Below are 14,831 nucleotides of genomic sequence, written 5' to 3'. Positions count from 1 at the left end.
GGTGGACAAGGGGAAAATATCCATCTTTGGAAAATCTTTCTCCACCCCTTAACAAATGCATCCTCTGAAAGTGCCTAAAATTCTCAAATTCATTTCGCGCATTTCTTGTTACGGTAGGCCAATTTCCTCTATAAATTGCACATTTTATTGAGTTTTCATCAATTCCGAAGAAATTAGAATTAAAAACACAAAAATATTTTGCGCGCTTGGCGCGCATTTTTTAGGGTTTTTTTAGTTTTATCCTTTTAAGTTATTTAAACACATAATAGTCCCAAACTCAAGAAAGACAAATTTAAGATAGATCACTTTAACCTAAAAGAAGGGCCTCAATGTGTATAGATGGTGAAAGAATATGTTTGTAATAGATAAAACCATGATGAAAATGCTTATACTTAGTTTCAAACAGACGTGTGTGGCCGATATTATAAATAAGATAAGCCCTGTGTCGTATTGTTTTCTATATGGGGAGTGGGGTGGGTATGGTAAATTACTAACCAGGAAATGAGGATTGTATAATAAAAATAAATGCCCACTCTGACCCAAGACCCCTGTTACGCGCCTGGTGTTAGCGCCAATGTGTGCCCTAGTGCGGACAGGAAATGTGCCCCCCTCTGAAGCTGGAAACCTTGTTTTTGCAAAATAAATATATATAAATATTATAGGCCTAATCAATAAATTCCTCATCAACCGATATAACCTTTAACATTCTTGGAATTGACATAACATTACTGATGTCGTACACACCATTCAGTGTGAAATGTGGCTCTCTTTGCAAGCACATCTAACATCTAAGGAAAGAAGAGCTTAGATTGGTACCAGATAAAATAATTTTGTTTATCAACATTAATACATTATGCTAATTTACATCTTTGTAAGCGCATAAGACAGTGCAAGTTATTTCTGTGACAGTCTTTTGAATTGTTTAAAGCTCCATTTCATCCCATACATAGTCAAAATATTGGGGGATGATACAATGGACCATCCTCCTTGTCAAATATTGGGGGGGGGGTATATCCCCCATCCACCGGGATCTACGCCTATGGGTTCAACACATTCGTAAGGCAACAACTGCCCTTGTTACCGTATTATAAGCCGGGCACACATTTCTTCGACTGTCGTCGGCAACGCGAGACGATCTACTCAAACTGCCACCTACAATCAGCAGACGGCGTCACGGTTCGCGGAGATGATACGTTTGCCAACGATCGTACGACTGTCGTAGTGTGTTCACAAATTCACGATTTTTTAATTTTTGAAAATCGCAGTGGTGTCGTACCTACTAAATTTCGTGGTCATAATTAGTGCACCGTACTGGGTCTTGTTGCCATCGTGGTGGACCACAATTTTAATGTTCCAAAGAATTTGTAATGAATGCAAAAATATTGGTCTACCGTAGCAGCATCTTGTCGAGTAAGTGTTGTACAACGTTGTCGTCATTTGTCGTGACGACGTCTTGCGCATTCGCTACGGTGATGATACAATTAGATACGATGCCACCAGAATACCATCACGGCTGTGGTTCAAATCACGTGACTCATCATTGAACAGTTCCGTCACACAAAGAAAGATTTCAAATCTATTATTTAATGCAATGTGGCCGCACAAAATAACCGACCGACTGACAGACTAACAATGGAATGACCGACCACCATCACTGAGAAACAGCCTGCTAAATTTTAAACCAAAACGACTAACAGAAATAGGGAAAATAACATGTTAAATGTAATAGGGACCGACACTGACCAACCGACACAACAAAAACTATATTCTAATGAACAATAAAAAGCTAAATAATGAAAAAAAAAATGTTATAGAAAAATAACGTATATACAAGACTTTTTCTTACTATCACGATTCAATATTGATTTATCGTGTATACGAAAAATATTTTCACAAATCAAATAACATAATAATCATGTATAAACGATAAAATCGTCATAGTATGAACATTTTTTTTTCTCGTTAATCATTTATTTACTCTAAAATATAGTAGCACTCTATTTTATATCCTTGCGTTGGATTTGAGTAACTTAATAGGCCATGGAAATATATATTTATTTTATTAAGTTTTATCCTATAAAATTTAGACATATTTACAATGTCATGGTGAAAATTCCCTTTAAAATATTATTTTCTAAATAGGCCTATGACATGTTTTGTGAATTTTGCCTCTTAACCAGCTTATTATGTTAAAGCATATTAAATATAAAATATATTTTAAGGGTCAACGTTCATGGATAAAATGTCAAATTCATTATCTGAAATTATTATTATTATCCAAAAAAAAAAAAGGAAACAAAAGCCAAAATTTTAAAAAGAATAATTAGTTTTAAAATATTTTGGAGGCCTCTCTACATTTTAAAATTTAAAATGTAGAGAGGCCTCCAAAATATTTTAAAACTAATTTTTTCACAAATCAAATAACATAATAATCATGTATAAACGATAAAATCGTCATAGTATGAACTTTTTTTTTTTTCGTTAATCATTTATTTACTCTAAAATATAGTAGCACTCTATTTTATATCCTGGCATTGGATTTGAGTAACTTAATAGGCCATGGAAATATATATTTATTTTATTAAGTTTTATCCTATAAAATTTAGACATATTTACAATGTCATGGTGAAAATTCCCTTTAAAATATTATTTTTTAAATAGGCCTGACATGTTTTGTGAATTTTGCCTCTTAACCAGGTTATTATGTTAAAGCATATTAAATATAAAATATATTTTAAGGGTCAACGTTCATGGATAAAATGTCAAATTCATTATCTGAATAATCCAAAAAAAAAAAAAAAAAAAAGGAAACAAAATTTCTCCTTCTAGAACAGCAACTTCCATAATGCAGGTAATGGTGGAATATCAACAACTATGACGACAACGACAACTTTCAAATATCCATAAATTGCACTTTTTTGTCATTGATTAATTTAAACATGCGTGTTGTTACAACGTATTGAGTCACGCTTGCGTCTGGTGACGTAAATATCTTGGTAATTCGTAAATACGTCGTGACAAATTTTAACGTTGTTGTAACTCTGTCATCATAATAATTCGTAACAATGTCGTCAAGTGTCGTCTTGACAAAATTTAAAATTCACTTCAACTTTAACTTGACAAAATGTAAAATTCAATTGAACTTAAACTTTTTGAGTACAAATCACTACGATAGAGCAAGATTTCACAACTTTTAAAAATCGTGTTCTATCGTAGCAAAATCGTGAATGTGTGAAAGGGGAACAATGTGATAACAATCAACTTAAAAATACTCAGCAATTTAAAGACTTAATTAATATTATTCATTTCCCTATATTTAGATCTTGTGCAATCGATGAAACGTCTATTAACAAATCCACCGTTTATTACACTGATGGCCGGTATTACTGTTGAATATGGAATGTTTTTCGGTGAGGCTACATTTTTTCCGAAGTACTTTGAAACTCAATTTGGATTATCACCAACCAATGCAAATATATTAACAGGTATTCAGATTGTACATTAAAATCATATAATAATTAAGCATGGCCTATCGTATTACTGCAAGGTTTATTCCAAAATTGCATTCCTTGCAAAAATGTTTTTTTAGTAAGAGTCTGTTTTCTTTGCATTCCTCAAATGGACTGTGGTCTTTTCTACTGTGTTCTTTAATTTTCTGATTTTTGAACTGATTTTTTTTCCGATGTAATACAACCGTTTAAGCTTTTGCTACCGGTTTGGAATTTGATGTTTTTTAAACCTAAATAAATAAATAGATAAATAAAAATACCAGTAAACTGTGGGCCCTTAATTATTACTACAAAAATTATTGCTATTCATATTATTAGATCTATTGTTATTATTCTGTTTGTTAATGAAATTAATTCTAAATGCCTATGCTGCAGACGCCTTAAGGGCAAATCAGGCAGCCATGAACCATGAAGCCTCTGTGGGCTAATGGTAACCATGAAGCCTCTGTGGGATAATGGTTATGACGCTCGCTTTGACAGCGAGAGGTGGCAGGTTTGAAGGTTGGAGGCATTTTGTTACAAAATTTTCTTCATTTATTTACAAGACTACATTCGTTGTATGTATTATTATGTCCTTTATTCGAACACTGTATTTACCTTCCTTTGATTATATGTGTGTTTTTGAATAAAACATTTCCCAAAAAAATACTAGGAAAAAGTTTATTAATAAAAAACACATTTTATCTCCTTGTTTTGCAAGCCATCGAATGTTTCCACTTATTCCATTGTGCCAATGGATAGCTAGAGTGGCATAAAAATTTAATTTCACTTTTTTTAAAAAGGCTACTTTTGGTAAAATTCTGTTAAATTCTGAAAAGCTCAGTAACTCTGTTATCATTTGTGCGAGAGAATTGAACTTTGGTCTCGATTTGTTTGGCTTATGTGTATTTCTATCTGTAATATATTAGTATTTTCTCCAAAAATTATCAAGGAAAAACATTATTGCCAAAAACCCCTGTTTTTAGGTAAAATAATATAATTTAAAATTTTCTTGTTTTAGCCATCAAATGTTTTCACTTATTTAATAGTGACATATGATAGCTTAAACGACTAAGAAATTACAAATATCTTTTATATACAGACAACCCCTGTGATGGACGACGAGAGTTGCGTATACCGGGTAACCGGGCAGCAAAGACACAAAAGGACCCTTAGGGGCGAAGGAAGTTATTGATCGAGTTCCTGGTCCACATATATCAAGTGCCATGTGCACCCTGTTTGATGGATACCAGCGCTATATAAAAACTACATTATTATTGTTATTATTATTATTATTATTATACTTTAATCTTATACATTTAATCTTATACATTAATTTATGATTATAATTATTATTAGTATTATTTCTATGAATTTATATAGCGTTATTTAATTGACCGAGGTGCAGTACAATATTGCTATGTATGTATGAAGTAATAGAAGAACATTATTAATGTGTGTGGTGAATGAATTCTAAAGTGTTGGATTATCTCCTTACTTACTCGGACCCAATTTTACAGATACATGGCTAAAATGGATCAGGAGCCAAAGGTATCAGGAGCATAAAAAAGAAGTCTATAGAAATTGCAAATGTACATGTGGACCATATTTAGTTGCTGGTCTCATTTTCCACTTGATTTTGTTTTGTTTGCAGGTCTGATCCCAGTCCCAGCTATTGGAGTAGGCTGTATCCTAGGCGGAATCTTGTTTAAGCGTTTGAACCTCAACCTTACCGGGTCTGCCTTACTTACAGCCACACTCAGCGGAATAACACTTGTAGGACACATTATCTTATATAATATCGGCTGCACTAGCCCCCATATAACTACGGATATAGACACGTGAGTAGTATCAGTAAGCATTGCTATTTTTGTAAGCCTTTTAACAGCTGACAGTATCCTATGTTTTGAAACATTGTTTCTGTTTTAGAAGTTTAATTTAAATAATGTCATTATTATCATTAAAGTCTTATGGTGTTTTGTCATTTCTGCAAAAGTGAATTAATTGATTATTCGTAATATTGATTAGCCGCTTATATTATCATTGTCGATCATGGTGGGAAGATGTATTACCATTTACGCTTGTTAGGTCTATTGTTCAATTTTATATACTCTTAAAATCAGAATGTTACCGGTATTTTCGTATTTGTCAGAAATGAAACTATTTGTGAAGTGTGTGATTGCAGCGATTCACAATATGCGCCTGTATGTGGAGCAGACAACATCACTTACTTTTCACCATGTATCGCTGGATGCAAAGACTATGATAGTCAGGTAATTTTGCCGATAACGAACAGGTTCTTATTTTATGAAATATGTTCAATACTTAAGTTACATGTGAAACGATTACATTCATGATATGCCTACGCGTGCGCGCACTATACATGGTGTGTCCCCCCAGGACATTCCTCCTCCGCGTTCCCTTTGACTCCACAGACCACAAACGAGAACAAAAAAGAATACATAAAGTATCATTGAGTAAGTGGTGATGATACACATTGATTGGTGGATATCTCGTATGGCAAAAAGACTACTAGATCTAAATATTCAAATATTGTAGAATTATGATTATGAAAAACCTTCAATTATCTTTCCACAGGCGTCAACGTATATCGATTGTTCGTGCTTGAGTGGCAACCTGAGCCAGTGGACAGCAGTAAAGGGAATATGCGAAGGGACACATCAATGCAACTATCTTGTTCCATTTCTAGTGTGTTTGTTTATTGTGATTTGTGTTGCCGGTATGGAGGTAGCCCCACAAACTATTCTAGCAATGAGGTTTGTGCATTTCTGGCTTATTTATGAGGTTTTTATAATTTCGTTTATAATAAACATGTCGATAAAGAAGATAAAAAAAAAAAAAAACGAAGCATGCAGCCTTAATATCTGCAAATACTCCACCCAAGAGTAGGCCTGAAGTGGATACGGTACGTGATTCTGTAGTTCACAAGTAAACCTACACATCACTCCAATGTACAACTTGTGTGGGCCACCGACAAACCTGTTTATTCATAACATAACGACATAATTCTGTAAAGCGAATGATTATGTAACATAAACTCAAATATACATATTACTATTGTTATTACCCTCATTATCATTACCATTGTAGGTATGTTATATACCAGTCTTCCGGGGTAAGAAACCAGATAAAAAACACCGTAGAGAAAATTCTCTGGAAGGCCCCTATACATTATAACACAGTACTATTAATAAACAATTAAGAAAGTATGGATCATTTAATAAACATCCCGTTCTAGCCGCCCATACAGCGACAAAAAACGTTCAACATGTAATAATGTTTAAAGATGTAGGCATATTATCCCATGCAAAATACAATACCAAAAAATAATATTTAAAAAAAAATCATAAAAATCATTTTTTAAATTAAGTTTGCTCATTTTTGACATAGAAATTAGTGTATATTTAAAATATGTTTACCCTTATTTTGCAGCGGACACTCTTAAAATGGGTGTTTTATAGGGGTTCTTCAGTTGTCCTGTATATGGAAACCCTGTAGCACATTTAAATGTACGAAAAAGAAGAAAGGGTTCGCGGAAGGGTCCTTCGAACTATTTTAAGTTCGTTAATGTTTTTTTAGAACTATTTACAGAACACTTCAAAATATAGAACCTTTTTATTCTACTGAGGGTTCCATATACAGGACAGCCCAGAACCTTTGAAGAACCATTATTTCTAATAGTAAATTGTGATAAAAACACGTTTTTTAAATTAAATAATTTCCATGTACAATTTAATATTTTGTATGTTACTGCAATATGAGAAAGTGATTTTCAAAATTATCTTATTATTATGATTTTTTTTTTCTTCATTTTTATGGGGACAATACACTTGACCACTCGCAAAGCAGCATGTCGGTGTACAGAGACCGCTGATAACAACAAACGCCCTTAATTATACCCTGCCTATTCACGCCCTTCACTTCCGCGAAGCGGAGTGATCTTCCGCATTGAGAACTTTATTTGGTTCTAATTCACCGAGCACAAAAGAGATCACACTTTTAAACACCATTGCGCTGATCTGCTGCAATGTTATATGCTGCGTGTGCCTTGATCCAACAACCCAAGTAATAGAGTGATATGCTTTTTAAGTTCATTATATTTGGCTAGTATTATCTTTGCATTGGAGTAAATTTCTTAATATCAGTGCACGAGTAGGATTGTCAATAATACATCGGGTCTCCAATCTTGCTTTGTATATAAGATAATGGAAAAATCAGCATGAAAACTCGAACAACATATCCTTGATATCAATATTTTTATGCCCCTCTACAATAAAGTGTACGGAAATAATGCTTCGTTAAAACTAATTGTTTTCTATTAATTTTTTTCAAAGATCTGTAGATAAGCAAGATAAAGCGATGTCCTTGGGTTTCAAACACGTAGGCACGAGACTGTTCGGTAAGACTTTTCCTTCCTGTTGAAATCAAAATCTCGTTGATCTTATCCGGAAAATGTACGTTTAGAGAATAATATTGATAGCGTTCAGGAATAAGAAATCTTGTTCTTATTGATCACTGTTATTATTATTCAACCCTTCATACATAAATGAATACATACATATTTATACATACATATATGCATATATATATGTATGTATGTATATATGTATATATACATATATATATATATGTGTGTGTGTTTATATATATAGGCCTATATGTGTGTATGTATATTTGTAAATATATATATATACATATATATACATGTATATAATATGTATGTATATATGTATATGTGTAGGCTTATGTGTATGTGTGTGTGTGTGTATATATATATGTGTGCGTGTGTATATGTGTATATGTCTCTCAAACTGGACAGTTTCCTACTTTTCGGAAACGTTTAAAGAAATCAATTTCTTATTATAGACCATATTTTAAACCAAATCTGGACCCATGTTTCTCCTGTCAGTGCTCCTTGTCAACATGGCTTTGTCACTGGTAGATCTTGTAAAACAAACCTTGCCAGTCTTTTGAAAACAGTCTACGAAGCAATTGATGACAGGAGACAATGTGATATAATTTATACGGCTTTTGATTTAGTTCCACATAACTTTCTTCTTTTAAAATTACATTGTTTTGGTTTTAATAGTTACTTAGATGGTAGGTTGCAGCTAGTGGTCGTCGATGGTGTAACATCAGTGTCTTCCTATTCATTCTGGTGTTCCACGGGGCTCGATTCTTGGTCCTCTCCTATTCAATCTTTATGTAAACGATATCCCTGACCTCTTTATTCACTCCAGATAACGACTGACGATGCTGACGATGTCAAATTTTTTAAAACTATCAGCAGCATTGAGGATGCTGACAGGCTTCAGATAGGCTTGGACAAATTTGTTCTTGGTCTTCTACGTAGGGTATGTCCCGTCTCTTATACACATCTAGATGTGTATAAGAGACAGGAAGTGGATACGGTACGTGATTCTGTAGTTCACAAGTAAACCTACACATCACTCCAATGTACAACTTGTGTGGGCCACCGACAAACCTGTTTATTCATAACATATCGACATAATTCTGTAAAGCGAATGGTTATGTAACATAAACTCAAATATACATATTACTATTGTTATTACCCTCATTATCATTACCATTCTAGGTATGTTATATACCAGTCTTCCGGGGTAAGAAACCAGATGAAAAACACCGTAGAGAAAATTCTCTGGAAGGCCCCTATACATTATAACACAGTACTATTAATAAACAATTAAGAAAGTATGGATCATTTAATAAACATCCCGTTCTAGCCGCCCATACAGCGACAAAAAACGTTCAACATGTAATAATGTTTAAAGATGTAGGCATATTATCCCATGCAAAATACAATACCAAAAAAAAAAAAAATTAAAAAAAAAATCATAAAAATCATTTTTTAAATTAAGTTTGCTCATTTTTGACATAGAAATTAGTGTATATTTAAAATATATTTACCCTTATTTTGCAGCGGACACTCTTAAAATGGGTGTTTTATAGGGGTATTTCTACTGATATTGCCATTACCCTTAATATTACTAGGCATATTACAATTCATTATTTATTCAATCATTTATTCATTCCATTTAATTTCATTTCGTTTCGTTCGTTCGTTCGTTCGTTCATCGCAATGTTTCGTTTTCTTTCTAAATTTATACTAATTACTTTCTATAAAACTAGAAAATATATAAATTAAATGCCTTCTTACGTTTGTTTATGTTTTATAACTATTTTAATATTCTACTGCAGGCATGATCCCGGCTCCTATTTTCTACGGTGCTGTCATCGATATGACATGTAACATCTTCAACTCGAATTGCGATCAGATAGGTGTATGTGTACTTTACGACAATCGTTCATTTCGGCACGCCTACTTCGGCGTATGCATTGCTCTTAATTCATTATCATTCACCTTATTTCTCGTGACATGGTTGTTAGTGCGTCGTACGCCAGAAGTAACACGTCATCGCGTAGATGGTTACACGCAACCGTCACAGAATGGCCGTGAGATGTTGGAACTTGAAAACGTTGAACAACCAGGTTGTTCCAATTGATTAAACGCAATAGAAAATTTATAAGTAAGCGCAAACGTAGTTTAAGTTTTTGTAGAGTGTCCAAGTCCTAGGCGCATATATATATATATAATATATTGTATAAAAATGTAAACTATATATAAATATTAATGTTTTGTAAATTTGTCTATTCATACGTTGTCAGGAGAAATCATGATGTACAGAAATAGAAGTATTATATTATTATATATAAAACAGCATATATATTATATAGATATAGTTTTTTCCTGGTAATGCGGGTGTATCAATAATAGTAATAACACTTAGGAATGAGCAATGTCTGAATACTTTTCACTATTGTTGTCGCTGCTGCTACTACCGGAACTACTACTACTGCTGCTGCTGCTGCTGCTGCTGCCGCTGCCGCTACCGCTACCACTACCACTACCTCTACCACTAGTACCACTACCACCACCACCAACTGCTACTACTCTGCTGCTGGTTTTACTGCTTTTGTTATTACTATTAGGCTAATATTAAGCAACTGTATTATAATTACACTGAAATAATGTCTAGGGCTACCGGTCTGAAAAAATGTAACAACATAGATCATCAAGTTTCGATCACACGAAGTGAATATCTTTCCATATTTCCGATTATCTGAGGGAAAGATAATAGACACACAATGGCACACTCGGTTTTCGGTTTCTTAATGAGTTACAGGAAAAGTTCGCTTTACCTACCCCTGACGACCAAAATATGCTGTATTGTATTCATTTATTTATTCGGCTTTAGTCACTATGGCTAAGATATGTTAAACATTGGATTTTATCACTCTTCAAAGTGGCAATCATGTCAGTCACGTGACAAACATACACACAAGATGCTTTATAGCCTAAAGTGAACAAAAATATTTTCCCTCGAAAGTGGAGGGAAATACAATATATTTCCCCGTACCAATTAACACTACTAATGTTTCATATCATTTTAATTGTTTCTAAATATTTTTATGTTATGAATGACAGATATGCAACTTCTATCAAACGCAATGCTAATTGTCTAAGTCCATGAAACATGCTTAGAAAATCATAACACATTACAACCTATCTTCTTTTACTGGTCATATTGTTCTTTTTAATGAAACTAATCGCAACGTTTTTTTAAATGTTCCTGTTTGACATGACTGATAAACCTATACGTCAAAACTTTGAGTAAAAATATTTTTTTTATTTATTAATATTAATAGTTAACTAGTAGCAGCAGTTGTAGTAGCAGTAGCAATAACAGCAACAGCTGTAGCAGCAGTACCGTGTTAGGTCGAATATAAGTGCAGCAGGCCTATAACTATAACAATCACAGTTTGTACTATATTCTTCTCCGCTCCAATATATAGTACAGTATACTGCTGTTTAACACGGTAGTTATAATTGCTAACGAAATTACTGATATAGGTCTAATCCAAGTAGACCTAATTGATATTGCCCTTGTACACTGTAGTGTTTATGGAGTTCAAACCTTTATGCAAATTTGGTGATGAATAGTGCAAATCTTTACCTCAAGTCTTCTTTGTTCATCCTTCTATATATATTTCCTGAAATTTTATATTTAAGCTATATATTCCAGTGTATTCTCAAGTTTGGTAATTTCTATATAATATATATAAACGTACGTTATACACCAAAGATTAAACGGAGTGCTTATATAGTTTGTAATAGTAGTTTTCAACAAGGTTACAAGTGTCTCAACAACGCAATAGATCACTAACGTTAAATAAATATGTAGTGAAACGTAATTAAAACGTAACGTAAAATGTTAAATACAATATGTGTAGCGTTAGGTGGGAATGGGATGGTCCGAAATCCACATAGCAGCAATTGTGGGACTAAATTCTGTTGCTGTTATTTGGATTTATTCTCTCTTGTCAGCAACTAAAGTTAGTTCCACGCCTTTTCGTAAACCTCAATTAACAATACCATTAACTTTCTACGTTCGGTCAGAATTATTAACGGCCAATTATTTTTAAGTCATTCAGGTGCACTCAAAACGTGTCCCTTAAAAAAATGTCCTTGTTCCCTTAACAGGGGTGGCTGTAGTGTTAAAAGATATATATTCCCCTCGTTTTACGAAAGTGTCCCCTTAGTAGGGGTGCCCCCTGAATAGGGGGTTCTGCTGTCATTATATCTGATAATATTCACATCCTTTATTGTTTCTTATCACATTTAAGTCGAGACGAATGTGTGCGGTATTCAAGGAACAGAGGAGTATTACAGGGGCGGATCAAGAATTTTCCAACAGGGGTTGGGGCACCATTATCTGGATATGGTGCCATCAGTAGTTACATAACAAAGGGACCAGAGGCCCAGTTGAAACATTTCGTATTTGTTCTATATCTATAGTTTTGTTTTATATTTTCGTAATTGGCATTTATGTTTGGAAATTTGAAAAATGTTGTGGCAAAACAGCCAGCGGTGCCCCCTCATCTGACTGGCCATTAATTGTTGCTTCCACTCGAGACAGTAGATGAAAATGTACATCAAAAGTATAATATATGTTGTAAAAGTATGTTCCTTTCCAATTCCAATCCGCTCTTCCGCTTTAACTGCACTTTAACGTAATTATGTATTTTCGTTAGTATGTGAAACCGCAATTTAAAGGTTTGTGATTTTTTATCTCGTTCGACCGACCACTTTTATCCATTTTCACTTTATCGGACTATTTTAGACTTGTTATTGTGCGTAGGCCTACATTCTAAATAAAAAAATAAAGCTATGTGCATATATGACGTTAAAGAATTAAGAGAGGGCAGCCTTCCTCTTTGAGAGACAAACAAAACAATAATGGATTAATCAATGTGTACATTAACATTTCGAAATCAAATAAGATATAGGATTGGAATAATTTGTCTAATAAAAAACAACAGTGATCGGTCTATCTCTAATCCTTATAAAAAGGGCATACAAAGCAAAATGAACAATATCTTCGAACAATGCAAGGTTACATAGTTTAGGAACTAGAGAACCAACTTCATTTCAATCACTGACATTGAGTGGATGCGATCTGGCTTTGTGACACATATTCTATGTTTAAAATAACTAATTTTCTTAACATAATTCTAACTAATAATAATAATACTGTAATAATGTTTTGTTTTTACTACAGTAGTAGCGCAAAGCATACATTTTACTAAACTTAGTGTACTTTATGTAAGAATAGCTGTAAAAATAACGTTTCCAGTACAAGAAAATCAGGACCATAGACAGTTACTCTTTCTGTATTATTATTATAATAATTGAAAGTGATGCAGTCCTTAAAAGATATGTATTCCTTACCGATACCTCAAGAATAAAAACATAATTTCAGATAAATATTATGTTGATTATTTTCTTGTAAACTTTCACGAAACAAATATTTTAGGATGATTTTTTTCTTCCTGTAAAATTTCCTGTATGATTTTTTAAATGGAGATGATGATAAAACTATGCATAGGCATAATGCAAAATATTATGCGCTTCACACAAAATAACAATTAGAGATGTACAGTATGAATATATAGTTAGAATGATACGATTATTATCAAGGCGATATGATGATGGTGATATGATTAATTAGTGCGATACAGTAATGGTATAATATAATAAGGCCTATATTGTGATACAATTTATTTTGGAAAATGATGTGGTAATTATGATGGGGATGTTGATGATGATAATGATATAGTGATATTTATTTATTTATTTGACACTACAACTGTGTATCGGTGGAACTCACAACCTGTGGTGCGGTCTTACAGAGCACACGAGAAAATGATGGAAAACAATCTTAACTAAAACTAATAAAAGCAAGCAAAAAAAAACGAAAAAAAAAAAAAAACGAATACTGAATAGTTTTAGACCTGTTTCATCAACAATAAACCAAGGACAATTTATACATACTATTATTATACTACCATGCATATGTGTGCATGCATACATAAGTATACAGTCCGCCCTCCAATTCGAGACCCCCCCCCCCACTCTAATTTGAGACCACTTTTTTAAAGTACCAACAGACCTCCTACCTTTTAACACTGAGCTTAACCTCTAATTATGAGACCCCTCTAATTCGAGACCGAGACTACCTTTATGGAAGTACCAAGTGACAAAATTACCTCCAATTCAGGACCACATATAAGAATAAAATCAAACAGATTCAAGTTTTTTTTTAACAATAAATACTCAATTGATCTTCAAAATTATAATAGATGTATTTTATAAATTTATCCATATAATTAAAGTTTTCTTATCTTTAAAATGGCTGTTTTTTAAAAAGAAAATTTTAGTTTTAGGCCAATGGCTGTCATAAAGTATTCAGTTAAATGTTTTACAACAATCTATTGGTACCTATTGCCAAAAAGTACTGTTAAATCAACTGATTATCCCTAATTTGATACAGTACTATTTTTTATGATTTTCTTCTTCAGCAATCCAATTGCTGGACTATCCGTAGCCAATGAGGGGGGGGGGGGGGGCCTCTAGTATGCAGTGGATATCCAGCCCCGTAGCCAAAGAAGAGGGGGCAGGGCCATTCAAATTCAACTCCAACTCTAACAGTTGCGGTGGTCCTTCTAGTACTTTGTTCCCCCACCCACCCCCAATCAACGAGTCTAGCTACGGGGCTCTTATCCCCACTTTTAAACTCACTGGAGAATTGCTTATTGAAGATTTGGAATGTAAGGAAACGCCACGTAACACAAGCAGTTTCATTGAAATAAATAACCACTTTTATCTTCGGTCTTCATTTAGAGGTTTCAGGTTTGGTTACCCTCCAATTATGCTGCTTGGAGACCACTTCCAGCTTGTAG

General features: G+C 33.5%; 1 protein-coding gene across 3 annotated transcripts in view; it reads left to right on the top strand.

The window, feature by feature from the left end:
- The window catches only part of LOC117103764 (solute carrier organic anion transporter family member 5A1-like), a 23,458-nt gene extending 10,102 nt beyond the window's left edge, over window positions 1-13,356 (top strand). For all 3 annotated transcript variants that reach the window (XM_033244380.1, XM_033244378.1, XM_033244381.1), the window contains 6 exons: window positions 3,321-3,485; window positions 5,143-5,329; window positions 5,641-5,761; window positions 6,087-6,265; window positions 7,844-7,908; window positions 9,729-13,356. In XM_033244380.1, the coding sequence (XP_033100271.1) occupies window positions 3,321-3,485; window positions 5,143-5,329; window positions 5,641-5,761; window positions 6,087-6,265; window positions 7,844-7,908; window positions 9,729-10,033 (1,022 nt within the window). In that variant the 3' untranslated portion in view covers window positions 10,034-13,356. The remainder of the gene's footprint in view (window positions 1-3,320; window positions 3,486-5,142; window positions 5,330-5,640; window positions 5,762-6,086; window positions 6,266-7,843; window positions 7,909-9,728) is intronic.
- Window positions 13,357-14,831: the final 1,475 nt, after the last annotated feature.

This window comes from Anneissia japonica, unplaced genomic scaffold, assembly GCF_011630105.1.
Source record: "Anneissia japonica isolate Jap-2015-1 unplaced genomic scaffold, ASM1163010v1 scaffold287848_len282238_cov107, whole genome shotgun sequence".
NCBI lineage: Eukaryota > Metazoa > Echinodermata > Crinoidea > Comatulida > Comatulidae > Anneissia > Anneissia japonica.
Note: the sequence above shows the minus strand (reverse complement) of the source record. Positions and strands in the feature narration are given on the sequence as shown.